We start from the raw sequence: 24,749 nt of genomic DNA, 5'->3' as shown, positions 1-24,749 counted from the left end.
ATGTGAATAACTCAAAACTTTCATGGTCGAATAATCAGTGGATGGTATGAACGAATAATCGATTATTCGATATGTGCCGGCATTCACAAAGGCAGCCATGGATCATCGGCAAGAAATCACTTAATATCTTAAACGCAAAAAGAAAAACTACCTGCTAAGTACTTCCAGTCAAATTGTCTGTTGTGAAAAAAATGCAATGCGGTTATATGCTATAGACCCTATATAATCTGTTGTAAAAAGGCTGGTACGAATTTCACATGATAAATATGTACACTTGTTGAAATTATTGACCATCGCGAATCCCATTGAAACGAATGGCGTGGTCGTCTTCGAAACGAGAGCTGGTAAATTGTGAAAAAAATAACAATTAAACTGTAATCAGACAACGCGGTTATATGCTATAGACCCTAGAGCATTGGTTCTCAAAGTGCGGCCTGCGGGCCAATGGCGGCCCGCGGAATCATTCCTGGCGGCCCGCAATGACATACATAATTATGTATGTTATAAAAAAAACATAATAATAATAATAATCTTTTTTATTTATTTTCTATTATTATATCACTATTAATTTAAACAAATATAAATAAATATAAAGAGAAAAATTGACTCTAGCTTTCAATTAAATCCTTTGACGTAGTTTTAATCCGACTGTACATTACTTTGAAAGGCTGAACCTCAGTTTCGTGATTTAGACCTCACTTGACCTCACACACGGAGGTCCATGGTGCAATGTTTTTTTTCACCACTGGGATGCTGACGGCGTTTCCCGCCAATTTTTTTTTTCCTTTGGCGGCCCTCAGTCAAATTTTGGGTTCCTAAATTGGCCCTCAGTTGTCAAAACTTTGAGAACCCCTGCCCTAGAGTATTTGTTGTATAAAGGCTGAGACTAATTTTGAATTATGAATTTGTACAATGCATAACGTTAGCTCTCTGGCTAATAGCTGAGCGGACTAGAATACCTCCCGTTGCCAGGTTGTAGCCAAGGTCCATCCTATTTACTGGAGGAGCAAACGTTTCTGTTGCATAAGAACCTTACAGGAAGGTAATGATTGTTCCAGGTATTAGTCAAACCCTCAGGTGTTACCAGGGAAAGGACTTACTTGATCATCGCGAGGGATGCAGTAGTTTCTCAATACGGCTCTGCAGATTTCCCCAATATTTTAACCGGATATATTTTCACTTTTGGTCGATTGTTTTGTTTTTCGAAACGTTGTCAACCCTAAATTATGGCGACATCGTCGAAGAAGACTGCTTCTAAGCAGACAAACTCCCGTTCAGTCGATAGTGAAGAGCTGGCTGAGCTAGTTAAGCTAGCAGTCGCAGAAGCCATCAGGAGGCTATCCCTAAATTATTGGAGGATGTGGTGGCTCAACTCTCAGCTAAAGCGCAAGCTATGGTGGCTGAGCAAGTGGCAGAATTTAGGAGCGAAATGATGGCCATGCGGGCTGATACCTGTAGGTGTGTGGAGACAAATAAAAATCGTCTGACTGATGTGGATAGCAGTCTCTCTGCACCAGTGAGCAAGCTAACGGCACAGTGTACCAACTTGGAAGATAAGGTAACCGACATGGAAGACAGATTGTGCAGAGACAATGTACGCATGCATGGGATCCCTGAAAGCACGGAAACGTCAAATCCGCTTACTTATCTATCTAGCACCATCCCAAAGTGGTTTCCAGAGCAGGGTTCAGTTGAGATAATGTGTACACATCGGGTTGGCTCGCCAAAGATGGATGCTAACGGCAAACATATCTCTCGTACCCGGCTGCCGAAGCTGCTACGTTTCAACGACAGATAAGATCCTGTGCGCTGCAAGGAAAACTACATTAAAGGTGGACGGGGTGGCTATTCGCTTCGCTCCAGATTACAGCCCACAAACTTTCAGACGCAGACTGACCATCTCTGACTCAATGGATGCTCTGCAGATACTTGGCTTCCGCACCTTTCTCCTTTATCCTGCTAGGCTAAAAGCAACGCGTGGAGGGTCAAGCCACTTCTTCAACGCTCCAGAAGGGGCTAAGAATTTCATGGAGTCCCTCAACTCTGACTAAAGGTACGGCCACACCAACCGCGTTGCTCGCGTTAGGGGCGTTGAAAATCGGCATTTTTGCATAGGGAACCATTGGTCTAGGCGCGGTACACGCGTTGAAGCGTTGAAGCGTTGCGTTGGGGGCGTTAGGCGCGGCAGTTGCACGTAATTACGCACGTAAACGCAGTAACGCGCCCAACGCACCAACGCCCGGAGTTCAGAAAATTGAACTTTCAACGCTCCAACGCGTGACGCTTAGCCGCGGTAGCCAATCAGCGTGGAGCTTGACCCGACGTCACTGGCAGAGAGTAGTGAGCTTGCACAGAAGCATACGGCCGACATCTTTCTTTTTTCTTCTGGGTGGAAATAGTAACATAGTTACGCCATTAAATGCGTTTATGGAAACATTTCTAGCGAGAAATGTGCATTTTACTTTCATAATGTTCGCTCAGTGAATGTGAAGGATGTTTGGTTTGATAGTTATTACGAAGAGGGAACGCTCCGTTCACTTGCATGGACAATGGACTCATCTAGCTGCGTTGGCGCGTTGACGCGTTGGAGCGTTGAACCACCACACACTGGTCAAGCGTCAGGTTAGGCGCGGTACTCGCGTTGTCCAACGCGAGTAACGCGGTTGGTGTGGCCGCACCATAAGAGCTGTATTTGTCTTTCGTTCTTCATTAAGAGTAAGGTATTTTTTTTATTTGCTACATAACTCTACCATACGTCCTAATTTGGGATTGGACTGACTTTATGCCATGAGCTGAAATAAACTGTTCATCTAGTGAAACATGTTCATTGTCTTTCTTATTTTCATAACTACTTTTCATTAGAACCTATGTCTTTACATTGCCATTTGACCAAAATATTGGTTTCATTTTTATACTGCATCTGTATCTGTATCTGATGTTTATAATGGGGGGTGGGGGGCTGCAAGCATTTGGGGATGTTGCTCTACTCAAGGATTACGGGTCCAATGTTTACGGGTCCACCACACTCCTTAAGAGTGGTTTCTAGTGGGGGAGTTGGTTACTTATAGTCTTAGCTAAACATGGCTAATTTACATGTTATTAGCTGAATGGGCTGAACGGCCCAATTAGGCCAACTGCTTGCTTAGATTTCCTACAGAGGCAACTTGTGGATGTTGTTTTCATGCAAGAATCCCATTTAAGAACTGCAGACGCTCATTGTTTCGCAAACAAGCACCACTATGTAGCGGCCTCTGCATCCCTGAATACCATATCTAGGGGAACATTAAAAGCACTTTAACGCAATTCTCCAATGTTATTACAGTTTTATCACACCTCCAGGATTCCTCACTAATCATAGGTGCAGATATGAACACTTGCATTAACTTAGCACTAGATAAATCTGCTCAACACTTCCTCCACACGTATGTGCCTCAAGGGACATGCAAAAAATTGTCATCTCTTAATTGAACAGACCTATACCGTACATTAATCCTACTTTCAAACAGCAGACCTTCTACTCAGCCAGACATAATACCTACTCCAGAATAGATTATTTATGAGCTTCACCTACCTCTTTCTCTGAAATACATAATGTTTCAATTAAACCCTGCTCACTATCAGTCCACAGCATAGTCTCAGCTCATCTTATACTTCTGGGCGCTCCTCCTAGGGCACCACTCTGGCGTTTCAACACTACACTCCTCAAAAATGAAGAGTTCCGTGTCTTCTTTAGTAATGCAAGAAATGCAACAACTTTTATTGAACTTAATACAGGATCAAGGGGGGGAACCTTGAAACCTATTGGATGCCATTAAGGGCTCAATAAGAGATTCATCAATCTCATCTCATCTGAAAAAAAAGGCAACTTGAGGACAAACAACAGCACGCAAACTGATGTCTTATTAGGTAGAATTTCTGCAACAAGAACTGAGTTAAACTCCATACTAAGGCAGAGGGCCGAGTTCTTGATTCATAGAACCAGGAGAACTTATTATTTCAATGGGCCTAGACCAGGTCACCTGTTAGCTCTAAGACTAAAACATAATGAAAAACGCTCTAACATTTTGGCCATTAAATCTCCCAATCGCACTTTAACTGAACCTGGTGAAATGAATTCTGCATTTCAAACATTCTATTCTACACTTTATAAATCTGGCCATGTTAGTAAAAACTTTTTCCATGGTCTGGATTTACCTTCTCTCTCAAGACAAGAAGCAAAGGAACTAGATTCTCCCATCTCCTTAACAGAGTTAAGAGAGGCCTTTGTAAATATGAAGAAGGGCAAGTCCCCTGGTTGGGATCAGGGCTGTAGTGGAGGGTAAACGCAGGTCAACGCCGTTTACGCACCTCTGGAATTTAGGAAATAGCGTTTACGCAGCTCTAAGTGGCGTTTACGCACCTCAAAGTTCCCTGTGCCTTGTATTCTGCCGTTGGAATAATCGGAAATAAATTTAGTATAATTTTAAAACACCTAAGACAAAGTTTCATATTGTTGAACAAATAAACGCTTTAATCTGAATCATTTTCATCTGCGCTGTAGGCCTATGGTCTGTGACCCTCCAATCAGGATCCAGGAAAATATGTAAACAGGAAGTATGTAAACACATGGCCCTACGCGTTGTGGATTATCATGCCTGCCTACATGTCACTAATTAGCCATTGATAGGCGTTTTTTGACGAGACCTTCGAGTGCTCCCACTCCAACAGATGCCCGAAAAAGGCCTCAAGTACAAAGTAAGACTGAAGATGATCAATTCACACGAGTTGTTTTTGTGATTTATAAATCAATTTTACTTGACAAACTATTAAATGACCACGAGCATTCAGATTGGCCAATGCGTAGTCATGCTATCCGTGTACTGCCCATGTCAAAATGAGCGAAAGTCAGTCAGAGTTTTACTATCCATATCAAACTTCGGATCAACTTCGCTATAGCTCGGTCGCTATGTTAAAGCCTCAATTTGGAGATGCGAGGTTGGCGGTTGCAGCCGTGGACTCCGCGGCTGAACCGTGGATCGGGCGGATAACGCGACAAAAAAATATATTTTAATTAAATTTGGGCGGTTGGCGGTTAAACCAATAAAAATAAAAATATTTATAAATATTTGTATTTTATATATTATAAATATTTGTATTTTATTATTTATTTTCTTTAAAGTTATTTTCCCAGCAAACTGGCCTGTTCCCCTAGAGCAGTGGTTTTCAAACTGTGGGCCGCGCCCCCCCTGGGGGGCGCCAGAGTTCTTCAGGGGGGGCGCGACGTGAGAAAAAAATAAACCCGAAGAAAAACCTGAAAGTCGATGATTCAAATCATCAATCGTAATTCAACTGTAGAAGTAACCTAACTAAATCAATTTTCAACCGTTTATCTTCGTGCCAACCATTTAACAAATCTACACACTTGTAGCTTCAATAATATCGAAACAGAATTTCGATATCATTTAAAATTACCGTTTTAGTTTCATACCGATTCGTTTTCAGCTGTTTTCATTGAAGACGTCTGCCCATTCTGATACACCTACTTCTAGACATCGTAACCAGTGCTTAATTTGTCAAGTGGGAGCTCCCGGAGCGCTGAGGACGAGTAGAAAAAAAGCGGCGGGGGGGGGGGGGGGGGGGGGGGGGGGGGCTCTGGTGGGCGCATTCGAACAACCCACACTTATTTAGTCAACATCGCAAGAATTTAGCCTACTAAAGCCTCGTGAATGGGGATGTACCCAGAAAAAATAGTAAACATATGTTAGGTTGGAGAGACACACAGCCACACGTTATAAAGTTTACCGTTGTTTACTAACAGTTGAGGAATAATGTCATGCACTCGCAGGTGCGTCATTGAGTCATTGTATTCTCAACACAACAAAATACACCAAGTCCTTGAAAATGGATCTCCGTCGCATCAAAAGATGAAAACAAATAGATAGGCTACCTCATAGATTATAGTAGGCCTAGTTAGAACAACAATCTGGCATGACAACTTGTCCACGTTAACAAATAGATACATATTATTAACCAGAACAATACCAGAATACCACACAAAACCATAATAAAGTTCATTTTGGCCTTCTTGCCCCTCTTCTCCGCAGCCACTTTCGCTAACTCCTCGCAGATTTATCACACATCACTCAACCGACTCGCGTCACTCCAAGTCCAACCTCTCTTGCTGCACATCTGAACAAAACACACACGCACAGTATTAGACACACACACACACACACACACACACACACACACACACACACACACACACACACACACACACACACACACACACACACACACACACACACACACACACACACACACACACACACACACACACACACACCCACCCCAGATCCAGCTGGCGGAGCGCACGTCAGAGCTTCCGGAGCTCGCTCCCCCTTGCTCCCCCTCAAATTAAGCACTGATCGTAACTCATTCATTTTTCAACCGTTTACCATCGTTCAAACAATTGAACAAATCTACACACTTGTATATTCAATACTGTCCAAACGGAATTTTGATAGCATTTATACTTTTTTCAGAATCAGTTTTAGTTTCAAACCGGCATCGTTTTCAGTTGCTTATAATAATTTAGGTCACCATAGCAACGCCGGTAAACAAACCCCGCCGAATAGTCGAATCTCTGGACTGAAAAAGCAGATCTGATTCGACTGAAAATTCAGAGTCGGGGACCCTGAATGAATGTGTGTAAACTGGCAGTTTACACAGATTAAGATGTTCAAATGTATTTAAAAAAGGTTAAGCTAAAACATGCTTAGATAAAGTTGTTAAATTGTGTTAAGAAATGTGTTTAAAAACGCACAAAGATGTTGTAATGTTTCAGAAATATGTTTAAAATGTTTAAAAAATATGTTTCAAATGTTTAAAAAATATGTTTCAAATGTTTTAAAATTATGATCAGAGATGTTTAAAATTTGTTAAATAATTAAGATAGCTTTCAAAACACAGGTCTTTAGAAAAAAAAAATGGGGGGGGGGGGGCTCAGCTGAATTTTTTTCTCTGAGGGGGGGCTCACTCTCTCACACTTTGAAAACCCCTGCCCTAGAGGAACCGTATGGGGAATCCAAGTTGAAACAACTTGCCCCAAGGTTCAGACTTGATGACAGAAAAATTCTTGAAGGCTATAGAGATTTTAAGGATAACTCAAGAATCATTCCAGAAAACCTTGCACCACTCCTGAATATCGACCATCTCATTCCAGTTAGCACTGCTGAGTTTGAGAGGGGATTCAGCTTAATGAATATCATAGTGTGCCACCTGAGATGCAGTCTGCACCTGGTCACAGTGTCGTCCTTGATGTTTATTCAACTGAATGGCCCACCACTCACAAAATTAAATCCAACACGTATGTGAAGTCCTGGCCGGTGAAGCACAGGGGAGCCATGAACCCCAGAACACTGCAAGGCAGGACCTGACGTGGAGGACAAGGAGGCCCTCTGGGCACTACTGTGAAGCATGCATTATGCATGCTTCACAGTAGTGCCCAGAGGGCCTCCTTGGCATGTGTGTATGTGTGTGTATTACACACACATACACACATGCCATAGATAGATAGTTCTTAATCTACATACATTTCTTTACTGTTGAAATTTGAATAACTTGAATAAACTACATACACATTTATTGACTGTTATTGATTGATTTAATATGACTTTAATTGATAACATAATGGAACATAGCCAGGCTAGCCTTACAGAGTCGCAACACTTTGCGTTGCGTTGCGTTGTGTCGAGGTCGGTCTGATCACAAAATTCATAGTTTACCCACCTCTAATTTGACCACTACAGCCCTGGTTGGGATGGTATTCCCCCAGAACTATATCTTACTTTTTGGGGCATACTTGGCCCACCACAGTGCAGTAACTATAGACCCCTGTCTCTTCTCAATGGGGATGTCAAACTCTTTGCTAAGGTACTCGCCACACGCCTAGAACAATATCTGACAAAACTGATACACAAAGACCAAACTGAATTTATTAAGTCACGATTAGCACCTGACAACATGCGCCGCTTTCTGCATATTATCCATGCGACAAGTACAATTGATCTTCCCTGCTCTGTCCTGTCGCAAGATGCTGAAAAAGCCTTCGACAGACTGGAGTGGGATTATTTATGGGCTGCTTTGGAAACCTTTGGGCTAGGTTCTCAATTTCTGAAAACGATCAAGGTCTTGTATGGCAACCCGTCAGCAATAGTTCACACAGGAAATATTTTCTTCACCCAGTTTCCAGTTTGCCAGTTTATATTAAGGGGCACTCGACAGGGTTGTCCCCTGTCCCCATTACTTTTTGCTCCATCTCTAGAACCACTGGCCCAGAAAATTAGACAGCATCCCTCTGTACTTCCTAAAAGAAAATAGAATATCATTATATACTGATATCTCACTATGTTGGTGACGCAGGGTCCTCAATACCACATTTATTATCTGCTTTTGATGAATTCAGTTCTCTATCTGGATATAAGATTAATTTGACTAAATCATCATTAATAGGCATGGGCATGATTAATCGACAAACAAGTTGACTAATTGATCGTTAAGAATTTCGTCGATTACGTACATTTTTCATCGATTAAAATAATAATGTGCAATTAAACATTTTACCACACAGGGGCAATATTTAAATTTGCGGCTCCTCCCCCGCAATAAACATCCCGCTTTGAACGGTGAACTCTTTACGCCTAGCAGTTATATAAAGCTATAAAAACTATAAAAATACTTAATGCAGGCTATGTGGAAAATGCGCCGACTTTGGCCCAGCCTGGCTCCGCCCTTTTCTGCTACGTAGCTAAGATGGCTGCCGTTGAGTACGAAAAGTGTACGTCGCCACACACTTCGCGATTTGACCGTTTTGAGTACACCATCCGGGTCCTTTCAGTACACTTATTTTCGCCCGATCTGAATCGGAACGCCCTACTTACTCAAACTTAGGCTAGCAAGTACGGATAGTATGGATATTGGAACACGGCGATATATTTCAAAAGTAATCATGAAGCGGACGACGCCACGGCGAAGTCTGGTGTGGGACTATTATGATTTAAAAAATGACTTCTTGGGGAGCACTATAGACCTACCACTCAAGGCGAGGTTGGCATCGAAGCAGAAATAAAGAACTTTCTGAGCCCTTGGATTGCACCCCTACAGGCTGGTGGAAAGTTGTTCCCCCGCCTTGCCAAGTTAGCACTGAGGTATTTGTGCGTCACGGCAACGTCGGCCCCCTCAGAGCGGTGTTTTCGGCGGCTGGACTGACGGTTACCAGGCTGCGGTCAGGTCTGACCCCAGAGCATGTCAACATGCTCATCTTTCTGAACAAAAATCCGTAGACTGGTGCTGAAGGTGCGTTAGTTACTGGTTCTATTTTCAGAAGCATTGTTACTAAGCCTAATTCATTGTTCTCTGCCTTCTTTTGCTGCCTTTTTTTTATATTCTGCGTTACATTTGGCAAAAACTGTCAGAATTAAGAATAATATGCTTTTGGTTAAGTTATAACATGATTGTTTTTTTTATGTTATTATTGTTATTATTTTGGGAAGAAACTAGGGTTGTGTTTATTTTTTGTTATGTTTATGAGCACCGGCTTCGAGCTGCAGGTTCTGTTGCTTAGAGCAGAGTAGCGCATAACTATTGAACGGATCTGGTTTAACTGAGTTGTTAATCTAATAAAAAGATCCCAATTAGGAAAACACTGTTTTTGTATTTTCATTGCATTTTTAATATAGCATATAAATACTTAAGCAATATCACACGAGAGGGAGTGGGTTGTATCAGCACGGCTGTGATTGTGCCGAAGATAATCACAGCCGTGCCGATATTCACTACAACAGCACGACCTCGAATGTGATATTGCTTTTATACAACAGTTCTACAAGCACCATTAATTAGTTTAACATTTGTTTGTTTATTTAATGATTTATTTGGCACCGCCAACACAAATGGATCTGCGACTGGGACTGAACACGCACTAGCTAGCAGAACATAAACAGCGGAGTGATACATGTATAGTTAAAAGTCCCGGTGCTGTTATACTTGGTCGGAACTAAATTCTAATGTAAAACATTAACGATTAATCGACTAATTGATCGTTAATTCTCCAGACGATCGACTAAGACAACTTAATCGAATGCCCATCCCTAATCATTAATGCATTTAAATTCAGCCTCGTCACCTACACCCCTGCCCTCTAACATCCCAATAGTAAGGCAGTTTAGGCATCTTGGGGTTGACACATTCCCTTCTACTTTTTTTATAGCAACAAAAAACTTTCATGGCATATATAATTAAGTCGAGAAGGATCTTGAACACTGGTCTAAGCTTCCAAATTCCCTCACATATCGATTGTAAAAATGGATGTACCTCCTTGCATAATTTTTTGTTCCTCTATTGTTCCCCTTGCACCACCAAAAGGGTCTTGGGAAAAATTACATTCACTCATATCTAAATTTGTATGGAATGGGAAAAGACAGACTGAAATGAAAAACTCTTCAACGAGATAGGACACTGGGGGGACTAGCTTTACCTAATTTTAAGATGTATTTCTGGTCCTTTGATCTTTGCCCCTTATCTGTATGGGTTAATCTCAATGCTTCAGTGTCTTGAGATCAATTGAGGAAAACCTTTCACAACCTCATAGACTACAAGACCTGGTCTACTCCAACATTCCGTCTAAAAAAGTTAATAAGTGCTTCGGCCCTCTGTAATGAAACATACTGGGGTAGATCTTAAATGGCATAAACATGCCCCTGTATTCAATAACTTCTCTCTTCTTATTGGCAATACACCATTTTATTTTCCTCAATGGAGTGGTAAAGGACTTTATATTCTCCGAGATTTGTATGATGATGATGGTTTAAGGCTTTAATGATCTAAAAGCAGAGTATGATTTATCGGGCACATCATTTTTCTTTTACTTGCAATAGAGATCTGCCATGAAGGCATATGGTGTCCCATGTGGAGTACCACTCCGAACACATCAGTTGCATAAATTATTTGCTGTACAAGGCAGGGCTCCAGACTGCGACCAATTGGTCGCAGTCCGCAAAATTTGAGAATGCGCGACTGAATTTTACAGCTGATCGAGCGCGGGAAACCGGCGCGGGTCTCTGAGAAGGAGAACGATCTCAACCTGCCACTCAAACAATGAGCAAGCGAACAATTGATTCGTTCTACCGACCTGCGGCACTTGCGGCTAGTAGTGTGCCAGTGCCACAGTCTACAGAGTCGGAGGATGATGATTCAGAGGATCATGTGGCTAAAAAGGGCCGAACCCAAAATTTTAGGGAAGACTGGCTGCGAGAATTCATCTGGTTAAGGTACTGCAAGGAGACGAAATCCATGAACTGCGAATGTTGCAGACGCTACCCAAGAAATGCGGGGAACACCAAGTTTGCAGACACTGCAGGTACTTCGATTTAACACGTCATACTTCGTTGCTAAGGAGGAACTACAGCATGCGCACAATTCGTTGGAGTAATTGCGGACACTCTGAAGGGGAAGACTTACACGAAGATCAAGGATGCTCCGTATTTATCAATTATGATCGATGGGGACACCGACGTTTCAACAAAGGAATGCAAAATCATATACGGAAGGATCCTAATCGAAGGGAAACCAAGGAATATTTTGATTGGCCCCATCGAAGTGAAATACGCACACGCTCAAGGTATGTTTTAATTCAAATTATGTTTGGATCACTAATTTCTGTATCTGTCTTTACTGCGAATATGTTTGTAGTTTAAATAATCACTGCAGGTGCCATAAAGGGCTTTTCACACGAGAGGCCAGAGAGGAGGCGCAGCATCCTGTCAAACGGCACGACAAGTGGTGGCACTCCCGTGAAACTGCCGCTACTGTTCTCGTCGAACGCATGCGCGCACACGTGAAAACAGTTTGGATAGATGAGAACTGTTTATCTTTAATTAACTAATATAACCCCTTTTTAATTTTAAGGTGTGTATATGATGCCACCAAAGAGGCATTCCATCATCTAGGGACAGAAACAGGGTGTTAGAGAAGACAGTCGCCATGGGAGCTGATGGTGCATCTGTCAATCTCGGGCATAAAGGAGGGGTAATAGCCCTCCTCCAAGCTGAGGCAGGGGCTTTTATTGTCCCATTTCATTGCATGCCACATAGGTAAGTTACATGGGAACCTTCAGAATAAAGATAGGGTTCTAGCCTATGCATCTTTAATTTAAGTTGAATTCATTGTAAGTGTAGACTGAAGCTGGCAATGCTATCTGGGCAAAGGAACATTTCCATGGTGGATCATGTCTGCAGTCTCCTCAACATGGTTTGGAAGACATACCACTTCAGCTGCAAGTCTATGAGAGAACTACGAGCACTTTGAGAGGAGTTGGGTGTGCGTGTCAAAGTACCGGGTATTGTCAATGGGACACGCTGGCTTCCACATGTGAACAGGGCCCTGCAAACCTTGCTGAAACCTGGAGGAAAGGATGGACATCTGCAGAACCCTGGCCAGTTCACAGCAGTATTTCACCACATGGACCATTTGACTGCATCATCCACCAATGCTGATATTGTTGGGAGATCAAAGAAGGTCTGTATTTAATTTAAAACATATGTAATGTATGGGAGGCATACAAATAACTTAACAAATAATATTTGTGGTTAGTGGTTACTAATTGGTTATGTCTTGCAGGTCAAGAAGCTGATTGAAGATGGAAGCTTTGTGGGTTTCCGTCACTTCTTGACTGACTTGTTTGAGGCCATAAGCAAATTCAGCCTTCTTCTCCAAAGAAATTATGTTATTTTGCCCCAGGTAATGTTGACATGTTAAGAATATAGTTGAACCTTATTAAAACAGAGTAGGCTGCAAATAATTGTAATCAAGTCATATATAGCTTTTCCCCTTTATGCGTTTCACAAGGAAAATGTTTTACAGGCTGTGAATGGGTTTGAGAATCTCATTGCAACTATTGAGGCCATGTCAGTGAGATGCAAGCCGGGTGGTAGGCTGGCCGAATTACTGGCAGACCTTCAGGCCCAGAGAAGACAACAAGAGGGTGAGCGTGAGCCTCACCCTGTACACAAGTATCAGGTCAGCAGTTTTGACTTTTTGTTGTCAATTTTAGATTTGGAGTTTATTTTAATTGTTTCTTGTCCAAATGTTGAACATTGTGTGAACTCAGGGGATCACCATCAAAGGTGAAGCTGCTGTGCTGGGAAAGGAAGGACTCTCCATGGCAAGCACACCTAAGCTGCAACAAGCAGTGAGAGCAACCATAGACTGCACTGTGCCTCATTTGAAGCAAAGATTCAGCAGTCTGCTTCGTAAGTGAAAGCACAGAATTATAGATAAAAAAAGAATTTGTGAAGATTAGATAAGCTATCATTATGACACATTCATCTTTCTCTTTCTCTTCCTTGATAGATGAAGAGTCTACATCAGCAACAGCAAAGACAGTGAAGTCATTCAAGATTTTCAGTCATGATTCCTGGCCAGAGCAACGAGATCAGCCGACAGCTGGACTTCCTGCTAGACAACTTCTCCTCTGTCTTAACAAGGCTAGTGACTATTTTTAAATTATCATAAAGTAATAAAAAGTATAACACAAAGCAACATTTCAAACATCTACTATGATCCTTAACCAAGATTGTTTGGTATGTTTTTCCTTTCACTCTTTTCAGAAATGGCTGTGATTCCAATCTGGCTAGAGAGGAGTATCAATCCATGAAGACATTCATCTTCAGGAACTACATGGACAAGTCTTACCATGCCTTATGGGAGATGATGGTAACAAAGTTGCCAGTCTGCTCTGATTACAAGGTAACCCATTATTGTCATAACCTTGTTGATTTAGCAATTATTACTTTTTGATTAAATATAACCTGTGCTAATGATCCATTCTAGAACATCCTACATCTTGTGCACATCATGCTGGTCCTGCCGGTCTCCTCTGCTGTATTTGAAAGGGGATTTTCTGCTCAGAAGAGGATTAAATCTGATGTCAGGGGGTCCCTACATGTAAACACTGTGGAGGACTTCATTTGAATTAGCATGGAGGGACCTAGTTTACAAGAGTTTGATGCCAAGGAAGCTGTACAAACATGGTTCAGTTCGGGTCATAGGTCTAGGAGGCCAAATTACAAGGGCTGGCCTTCTGAGCCTCCTAGTGGAACACAGGAGGATCTGCTCTAAGTGAAGGCACACGTTGTTCAGGCCTGTCTACTTGTTCTAGTGGAATGTTATTGGCCAGTACCCCTAATGTTTACATACATTTGTTAGAAAAGTTACTAAGCACTTTATTTTATTCTGAATCTATGTTTTATTGTACAGTGTACGTCACTATGTTGAATCTTCAAAATAAGAAATGACACTGAATTTGAAACGGCACATTGTAATTTCTGCATCTTTTATCAAAATCTTTATTAGTAATAGTGCTTTAATAGTGCTATATAAATAAAGTTGCCTTGCCTTGCCTAATACAGTGAAAATTTGTAGAAATGTAAATATTTGGTTAGCATGTTGATTAACGGTTCGTGCCCCTAAAATTTCTGGTTGCACTCCTAAAATTTTCAGTTAGGGGCTACAGTGCTCCTAGTGAAAAAAGTTAGTCTGGAGCCCTGCAAGGGCAGACACGTGGGATGGTTTCTAAAGTTTATAAATGTATCTCTAATCCTCATATCTCTTTAGCAGTGGGAAGTGTTTGGAGTAGGGATATTTCCTCTGCAGATGAGGAAGAGATTGGCTCGGACACAGTATGGGAAAATCGACAGGATACCTCCAAAAACCCTCATCACATTTTAAATGTATACATAGGATGTATCTTACTCCAAGAAAACGTCATACTATGAAAATCATCCCATCGCCTAACTGTGACCTATGTACACTTAATGCCCCAGGGTCATTTTTACATATGTTTGGGGAATGTCCCAGCGTGTTTGCCTTTTGGGGACACTTATGGTCCACTTTGACATGCTTGAGGTGAATATCCCATTGTAATCGACCTTAATTTTACTTAATGATGACTAGTCTAGATTTGTCTCTACAGCAGAGGCTGTAGGGCTGGTCTCACTGCAGCAAAGAAAATGTTTTTTGCCTTGCGATGGCAGCCACCTCACAGATTAAGTGGGCCAACTCTTTTCTAGACAGTTATGATGGAGAGATCTATGGCCAGGGTGCATGGAACTAGTGAGAAAACCCTAAAAGCATGGGATGAAGCTTACAATTTGGTCAAAGAAAGAGTGCAGCATTAACAAAATGTGATTATTTCTTTTATTATTATTTTCCTCTATCTTCCCTCAATGTTTGAATTATATTTATTTATACATCTGTATTTTTTTTTGAGAGGCTGAGAGATCAGGGGCAGGGGTTGGTAAAGGGGTCGCCATGGTTTGGGGGTGTTTATTGTTTTCATGTTTGCTCCGTTTCTGTAAGGTACATGATTTTGTGACGTTAAAAAAAAAACTTGTACTTTTATGGAATTTTTCAAGTATATTTTATCTATAAAATGTTATAAAAAAAACAAGGTTTTACCAGGGAAAAAAAGTTATGGCTTGTGAAATACTTTATATTTTAATGGGAAAAAATGTTAACGGTCCAAATGTTAAAAATCAATTTTAACCCTCGGGAACGAATAATCAAATATTTTGACCCCTCCTTATTACATATTGTTTACAAGCAGTATTATAACGCAGTTTAGAAGAACGTTGTTCGGTAACGCCGTTATTTTTTCAGTAACAGACGCTTTTATCCAAAGCGACTTACATCGGTTAGTATACACATTGACACACCGACGGCAGAGTCAACCATGCACAGCCAGCTCGTCAGGAGCAGTTAGGGTTAAGTCTCTTGCTCAGGGACACATCAACACTCAGCTAGGAGTAGCTGGTTACCGTTGCGGTGCATTAAATGCGGTGCATTACTATGAATTAATTGAATAAACTGCGTAATCCAAACGCACCCCTGGCTCCAAACACAAACTGCTAGTGAGGAGACCGGGTGGGTTAACAACGAGATAAGTGATTATGATTGGCTAAGGCAGTCCTGTTTCATGGTAGCCAATCGGAGCCAGTGTTTTTACCCACGCGCCAGGACACACGCGCCACACACACGCGCGCACACACACCAAACAGATTAAATGAAGCAGCAGAAATGGCCAGTCCGGAGCAATCCGATGAAGAGTTGGCATTTTCTAGGTGTTCAACGGATCACAAAACTCACGGTTCGTGTCACGGTTTTTGAGTCACGGGTCGGATCATTTTCGGATCAACCACAACAATAAAGATAACAAGACAAATGTGACTTTAAATAAAATCTTCAAAAGTGTAAAAACAAAATAAAGTGAACAATTTGCTAATAATCCCGCTTTAAGCATAGTCAATATTTAAAAAAATTGCCATCTGAGGCATTATTCCTTCTTTTTAGTAGTAGTAAATAATCCCTAACCCTGGATTTACAATTCAGGATGTCTGCATTGCCTGGGGAGAGTTTAGAGTCTACATTCACCCCAGGCAATGCAGACATCCTCATCTTCTTTTTCATCAAGTATGGTGGCGAAATACAGTTTTTGTCTTGTTTTATTTGGGATTATGTAAATCCATTGATTTTGGTTGGAAGACTCATTGCTCATTTCAAGGGAGGTTGGATGTAGTCTTTTCACTCGGTTCTAGCCCTACGGTTGACACGGAGAACCGAGCGAAAAAACTACAAACAAACAAACATGTCCGCTTCCGGTTCCCGTTTCAATGGGATTTACGGAATGCCAAATAAAACACAACAGAAACTGTATTTCGCTACGATACTTGATGTTGTTAATACCGGAATTGTCCTTTAAACATGCGCTGATCACATGAACGCACCCATTTTTTTTTAATCAGCTGATCCGCGGATCACTTGCGTCCCGAACCGTGAGGGTAGATCCGTACGGATCACGGGTAACCCGTGAACCGTTGCACCACTAGCATTTCTGTAGTATTCGGCAGATGTTCCACAGCCTTTGCAACCAAGCAAATCAAAATTCAGTTCGAAGTATATCAGGGCCTTGAATGGGCAGTTCAACCATTTAGCACATTAAGGCCGAGTGAAAACTGCTCAGAAAAATCCAAATCTTTGACATATAGAAACGTTCTTTTTTTACAGTAACGCAAATAGTTACTTTCCCTGGTAACCAGTTGCTCATATTATAGAGTAATTCAGTTACTAACTCAGTTACCTTCTGGAACAAGTAGTGAGTAACTGTAACTAATTACCTTTTTAAAGTAACATTCCCAACACTGTTCGCAAGTGATAAACCAGCTCATCTGGCAACCGTCTTTAAGTCCTTCTGGGAGACAGCTTAAAAGCTTAGTACACTCTCAGTTGATCCACTTGGTTTGCTTCCATGGCTACAGCACCCTGTGTTTTTGTGCCAGTTTGTTTCATATCTGTCAACCTAGGTATTCGCCCAAAAGATCATCTTAATTTCAAAGGAGAATATACAGGCTGCAGCATTGTAGTCTGCCATTATCAGATCATGTTTCTTAAATCTCTGATGGCATACCATGGTAATTTAATAATTCAGCACAGTTCATGGGATACATTCTCCTCTAAATTATCATTATTCCTACCATGATAATCAAGTGATTCCTGGAGGTGATTAGGATTTAGTATATTCTAAGGAGGCCGGTGTGAGTGTTATAACCTACCTCCAGGTGATCCCGAAGGTGGGCCTTGGAGAGGGGTATGGCCAGATGTCCTGGGCCGGCTTGGCGTTGTAGTTGAAGATGGACACCTCCCGCAGACCTCCCCGTCTGGCCAGCACCTTCAGGTCATCGCTGGGCAACACAAAAATACTCTTGCGGTTGCTCTTGGTAACAAACTTCCTGTAGGAGGGCAGCGCAGTGTCCGACCGGGCCTTCTTGGTGCGTGAGAATTTGAGGAGGCGGACACAGCCCTTGGTGGAGAACGATTGGATCACCGCCACCATATTACCGTCTCCGTTCAGCATGCTGTAGGAGGCCGACAGCAACGTCCTTTGCTCTTGCGTCAATGTTTCGCTCTGGCTGTCTTCTGATTGGCAGTCGGGGCTGGGGGAGTAAAATTTGGTCATCGTAGTGAGGTTGGCTACTGCGCTACTCTCGGGCGCTGCTGTGTTTCCAAAACTGCTCTCCGGCACTTTGGCGATCTTTGTTGCCATGGAAACCGTGGTCCTCTGCTCTGCGCCTTCACCGCCCTCCTCCGTGAGACTGCCCCCCGCGCTGGGATCCTGGGCCGAGGGGACAGGGGAGGGAGGCATGCGGATGACCCTCACCGCTGCTTTCCTCCGGCCCTCCGTGGTGCTGTCCTGTTGGGTAATGCTGGGGGGGGGCGCCACTACACTGCTCTCCAGCCTTGCGATCTTCACTGGAGGCTGGAGGTCCTGGTCCAAAGCAACCCTCTGGCACTCGGTCTCTTTCCGGCTGTGAGCCGGGTGCGGTTCAACGCTTCTCATTGCTTCCGACTTGACGTTCAGCGAGACCATGTCTCCATTGACCAGCTGCTTTGCCTTGGGCAAAGCAGGGCGACTCTCTCCCTCCCCCACCTTATCCACGCTGTTGTTGACTTTGATGCAGAGGCTAGTCGTCTCCTCCACATCCCCCTCCAGGCTGTCTTTGCCGTTCATCTGAACAGGAACTGGGTTTGCCTCCATCGGTCTGCCTTGACTGACCTCTTGGATCTTCTGCTGATGCTCCTCTTTGCACCTTTCTTCTGCCTTCAGAGTTACAAGATTATCAGGTTCAGATGATTTAGGCACAGAGACCTCAGGACTGCCATGAACAGTACCTCGAGGCTTGCCTATGTCTGCTAGAATGCATGCAGTTGGTTGCCCCGAAGAGCTCTGAGTGGGTTGTGCAGTTGGTTGCCCCGAAGAGCTCTGAGTGGGTTGTACAGACGAGGCCACTGAATCCTCACACAGTGAGGGACCCTCTTGCTTTGTGCTGCTAGAAACAGCTGCCTTGGGCCCTGTAGTCCTTTGCTGCAGACCCATTTCCTGTGTCTGTTTTTTTAATGAAGGTGATTCCAAACCAGTACGGTCTCTAGATGGGGTGCCTGCAGTAGGAAGGGCCAGGGGATGAGAAGCACTCTCCTGTGCAGGTTTCAAGTCTGCCTCCTCCTCTTTCACCGTCCCTGACCCAGGAGTCCCTGCTAAAGAGGGACATGACTGGGTCTTGACTTCCGCCAAGGTCGTGCGCTGAACCTGGGCCAGAGCCAAAGCCAGGGGCTTTAGTGGAGACCTCGTCCGGACCAGGGTGCCCGGTGCTGAGGAAGGAGTCTCCGAAGGCTGTGAGGCTGCCGGGGGTTTGGAGTTCGGGACCTGTTGCCTCTGCTTCTCCTCTAGTGTGTGTTGTTTGACTCGCCGATCTAGTAGACCGTCCAGCTTTGAGGCCTTGAGCTTCTTGTAGGCGACACGGGTCAGGAAGCCCTTGCTGACATCAACAACGTCGTAGTTGAAGGGGCGCTCACACACAGCAGCGGGCTCCTGCTTTGTGCTGGCCTCCATTTCTGGCAAACTGGTCCCTGGATGGGCATCAACTTGTCAGACATAAATCACATTTCCAGCATCAGACTTGGAGATTAACCAATATTAATTCAGCAAAGAAAAGTGCATGACAGAAAAAAAATGTATAATGTCAGACTAATTGCCCGTACCAAATATGTTCTTTACTCTACTGGGCCCACAACTTTATTTTTATAGTTCAGACTGCAGAGGACCCCCCCAGTCTTACCTTTATCTGGTCTCTCAACTCCAGGATCCACCTCCATCTTGTCCTCCACATCTACCTTTCTCTCCTTCTTCTTCTTCTCCATCCCCATCTCCTCCTCCTTCCCCTCCTCAGTCTTCCTCCCCTCCTCCTTCCCCATCTCCTCTTCCTCCTCCTTACCCTTCTCAGCCTTCTGACAGTGTTCTGTTGGATCCTCGGGGGTGATGGAGGAGGCCAAGGGCTCCTGGATGCTGTTCGCTGGAGCTTCCTGAGGTTCATCTCGTGTCCCTGTTACGGGCCTTCTGCCCAGGTCTAGCAGAGTGCATTTCTCGCCAAATTTGGCATCTAGGAAAAGGGGGAGATTGTTTGAATTGGCAGCATTCTAATACATCAAAGCAGGACGAGAGGACGGTTGAAGCGATCAGGGAACCCTGCAGAGGGTAGGATGCATCAAAGGGGAAATGACTTGCAAAGCCAAACAGGACTTAAGACTACAGATAATGATGAGAACAGGGGGATAAGGTGAGAGGTATTTGATGTGATTGGGTTGCACCTTCCAGTTCCTTGCGGTAATTTGGGTTTGTGTTCCCGGGCAGCTTGGGGTGGAAGCGCTGTACGTGGGTCTTACTGATCCAGCTCCAGCCTCCGTACCCCGTGACCCGGTACTCTTCCCCCTTCTGCTTCCACACCTTCAACCCACGGAGAGGGGACAGGAGAACAAGGGCAGGTTAGTGACGTAAGTTAATGACGCGGAAGGGAGGAGAACCCAGTTAAAAAGGGACTCCTTCACATGCTGCTGCAGTGCGCAACAAACACAGAGCCCCAACACGCCCTGTAGAAAGGGCTACACAAACACCATGGTTAACAGGAGAGCTGTGGGCAGCCATCAAAGGAGCTCAGGTCTGGAGGACCTGAGCTCCTATTGTGACATCCAATTTCAGGTCTGGTCGACTCTCTAGAGGCCGCTGGTGGCCAGGTTGTGTTTGATGTGGTTGGGGGTTTGCGCCCAACTGGATATATATATGTGTATGTGTGTGTGTGTCTGTGTGTGTGTGTGTGTGTACCTGGTGTTTGATAGGGAAGGTGTATTTGACCCAGGTTGCTTGTTGCATGGTCTCCTCTTCTTCCAGCTTCCTCTCCCTCTTCTTCAGCTTCTCCTTCTCCTCGCGCTCGATGGACGTCATGCGGTGGAGTCTGGTTAACATCATCACAACACCGTTTCAATCACAAAACTATCACAGCAATACCTTAAAGAGCCGGTTAAACTCTGCTGAACGCAAAATACCCTGCTGTGAAAAGGCCCTGCAATCAGACATCACGACCAAATGGCACCGGCGTTAAAGGAGAAATCCAGTCTAAAATGGATCTGGGATATGTTTTGTATGATAACGAGTTGGAATGTTCTTTGGTGAGCAAAAAAGATTATATAGACGCATTCTTAAGTTGGCTGTTTCTCAGACATGCAAACTCCTCAGAGTAAAAAAGGTGACAGTGTCCGGGGGGGGGGGGGGGGGCGTTCCACGATATACGGCTACTCGAATTCTGAGCTACCCTGGGCTGGATTTAGCGTGAATATTCATCATTCACGGAGGTTGTAGCACACAATACAATGAAAAGATATCAAATGACTTGGATGCAAAATGTGGCCCTTTATTATACAGAAATTTGCTGTATTTGTATTAGCCTAGGACAACACCCTTACCAGATAATTTATCTAAATAGCCCTATGTTGATAGAATTTACTAACTTTATGCAAGGTCTACGATCGTGCAGTACTCAGGGTTGACTCGGTCCTAAAAATACAATATTAGTGTAAATTATATCACATCGAAAAAGCGGTAGCTAACGTTAGTTGAATCAAGCAAACAAATAGCTGTTGTTTTTGCTCCAAAAAGCTTGACTTACCTCAAATTTAACACAAGATAGTTCCTTCAAATTAGGGCTGTACGGTATGGACTAAAATGTATATCACGGTATGATTTGAGGCATAGACGTCCCTCTGAAAGGGTAAAATACTGGTAAGGCAGCAAAACTGCATAAAAAAGTTAGTTACTTCCATCTCTGAAAACACTGATGTTTAAAGAGCCCATGCCATTAAAATCACATTTTTCCTATTGTTTGTTAAATAACATAGGTCTGAATAAGTTTGTGAGCTGTGGTAAGTTTGAAATCTATGCAGTTTGTCTGCTGAATGCAATAGGCAATGAAAGGAAAAAGGCAGAAGAAATGAGCTGATCTGGATAAGGTGACACTGTGACGTAGCGTTGTCAAAATATTATTCATGGCCCTGCCCACTTGGTTGGTTCGTAACCACCCACAAGAATTCTGAAGGAGTCGTGATTGAGCTAGTGCTAAATGCTAATACGTGTACGGTAGTTGCTTAGTTCGTAGTAACAGGCTAGTTACAGAATTTTGAATGCAATGGCAGAACGACATCGAACTACATGAACTGCGACATGCTGCCTGCCGCCGGTTGCCGCGAGGCACCACCGCCGCGAAGCACCACCGCCCGGCAGCGGTCAGCCGGGCGGTGGTGCCTCGCGCCGGCAGCAGGCAGCAGGCAGCGCACGGTTCTGTCTACTACAGATTGATGTGGAAGTGGAAGAACCAGAGACGTCGGAGAACCCGACAAAGTCCTTTGTGATTCATTATATCGTCTGGACGTGCACACAGCTTTTGGCCGTGATAATATGTATTATTTGATATAGATATCTATGTATCATATGATATTATTTAGATATAGAGCTCCAGGACTGTAACGCGACGTGTTGTACACACGTCGGACTCTCGTCTCTGGTATTTCTCCAACTAGACTCGTAGTGGGGGTTATCTCAGCCATGGTTGAGAATGAATTGGGGGAAAGGAACTTTGGCTTTGACTCCCTGAAGTCATGAACCACGACATAGAGGAGAAAGGGATTGTTGACCGCGGTCGCCTCCCGCCGGAGCCTCGCTGCCGATGGACCACCGCCTCGGCTTCAGGAGGCGGTGATTAGCGCTGACCGCTGCCGAGGCGGCGGGAAGCAGGGCTCAAGCGGGATACATTCGCGGCCAACAATCCCTTTCTCCTCCATGTCGTGGTTCATGTAGCCTACTTCAGGGAGTCAAAGCCAAAGTTCCTTTCCCCCAATTCATTCTCAACCATGGCTGAGATAACCCCCACTACGAGTCTCATTGTAGAAATACCAGAGACGAGAGTCCGACGTGTTATGCGCCATCACACCAACAGCAGAACGGTTATCCAAATAACAAGGAAGTGTACAACACTTGCGTTACAGTCCTGGAGCTCTATATCTAAATAATATCATATAATACATAGATATCTATATCAAATAATACATATTATCACGGCCAAAAGCTGTGTGCGCGTCCAGACGATATAATGAATCACAAAGGACTTCGTCGGGTTCTCCGACGTCTCTGGCTCTTCCACTTCCACATCAATCTGAAGTAGACGCGGTTGTCTGAGATTCATAATAACCTATCGTCTGGAGGCTCAGACAGCTTTTGGCCGTGATAATATATATTATATATTATATGATATAGATATCTATGTATAATATGGGTTTCAAAGAGCCATTGCGATACATCCACCGTAAACAGAGCGCATGGTACCGTGGCTACAAGCTGCTCAGGGCCAGGTGATAATATAAATTATATATTATATGATATAGATATCTATGTATAATATGGGTTTCTACGAGCCATTGCGATACATCCACCGTAAACAGAGTGCATGGTACTGTCAGTGGCTACAAGCTGCTCAGGGCCACACCCCCACCCCCCCTCCTTGACCTGCCTTGACACGCCCACCGAAACAGCGCGTTTGGGGGAAGCTCAATGTGCGACTGTTTCGGAGTGACTGTAACTCTGCACCACGGCTGAATTTCGGGGACGTCTTTGAATACTGTGTTTGTGGCCCACTAATACCTATATTAAAGCATCCATAAATAGAATGGCATGGGATCTTTAATAGTATGGATTTGTTTTCCACTTGCTTGTGGACATTGCCGTATAGTTGTGGCATCTCAATTTGGCTGAAGTGTGTGCGGGCAGGTAACGCGTACCTGGGATCGAGTGTTTTGACGATCTCTTTAACCACTTAATGGTCAAATCCCGCCGGCGGGCAAGTTTTCGTTACACCAGCCCTTCCCCCCCCCAACATGATGGGTCCATTTTCGGCATCATACAGTTGAGTGTTATAGTCATGTCATACACCGTTTGAAAGCTTAGAATCTCAGGAATGTCATCCAATGTCAACCATATGGTGGAATAGATATTTTTGGCGAATATAAATCAAAAATATCCTAGTGTCTTAGGTCAAAATAGCCCCCCTCACCCTCCTCCTCCCTTGGTGCATTCTAACTTTATCGTCGTTGTGGATATCCTTAGCAATGAGTTGATACTTCATGTTGGGTCTTGAAATGTTCATAAGAGTCCGCAGAAATCGAATATCAATATTATTTTAGCGTAATTACATTGTGTATATGCACAAGCCATCTTATACAAAGCAGCCGAAAAATAGAAAACCGAAACGCTACTATGTTTTTTTGTAGAAAACTGCGATTCAGGGTTTGAATTCTGCTATTGTCGTCTGATTCATTGAATCCGCTGTGTTTGCCAGGGTCTCACGGTGACATAGAGCCCTCCCACATGTATGTAAGACCAATACTTCCTTGTTTACAAGCCTTACAAGCCAATGAGGCGATCACTATCAAAACGGGGCGTGTATACTTTGATTGACAGCTACACCAGCAGACAGCAAGGGTCGGGGACGGGCCTTAGATATCCTAATAGGAAATGAAAATACCTAAAATACCTTTCTGACGATATCCAGCATGTCAAACAATGTCTCACGTGTGGTTGAGAAAACAAATGCGCAAGGGGTGTGCGTAAACTAGCATTACATATAAGAACATCTGGTATGCTATCTAAATGGTTCACAAGAAAGTCCAGAGGGTAACCTTTAATTTGGGACCAAGATTATGCTTCTACATGTTTGGGTTCACTTTTGTTTACAGTATGCATGTTGGGTAGCCAAAGGTCTTTTTTGGAGTCTCCAAAAGGA

At 43.6% G+C, this 24,749-nt stretch overlaps 1 protein-coding gene across 5 annotated transcripts in view; it reads right to left on the bottom strand.

Annotated features, from left to right (window-relative positions):
• LOC130377423 (nucleosome-remodeling factor subunit BPTF-like) overlaps positions 1-24,749 on the bottom strand; it is a 179,500-nt gene that overhangs the window by 108,735 nt on the left and 46,016 nt on the right. For all 5 annotated transcript variants that reach the window (XM_056584552.1, XM_056584561.1, XM_056584572.1 and 2 more), the window contains 4 exons: positions 20,747-20,876; positions 20,236-20,371; positions 19,707-20,027; positions 17,646-19,497 (listed from right to left, as the gene is read on the bottom strand). In XM_056584552.1, the coding sequence (XP_056440527.1) occupies positions 17,646-19,497; positions 19,707-20,027; positions 20,236-20,371; positions 20,747-20,876 (2,439 nt within the window). The remainder of the gene's footprint in view (positions 1-17,645; positions 19,498-19,706; positions 20,028-20,235; positions 20,372-20,746; positions 20,877-24,749) is intronic.

This window comes from Gadus chalcogrammus, chromosome 3, assembly GCF_026213295.1.
Source record: "Gadus chalcogrammus isolate NIFS_2021 chromosome 3, NIFS_Gcha_1.0, whole genome shotgun sequence".
In the NCBI taxonomy this organism is placed as follows: Eukaryota; Metazoa; Chordata; class Actinopteri; order Gadiformes; family Gadidae; genus Gadus; species Gadus chalcogrammus.
This window is presented reverse-complemented; position numbering and strand designations above follow the sequence as displayed.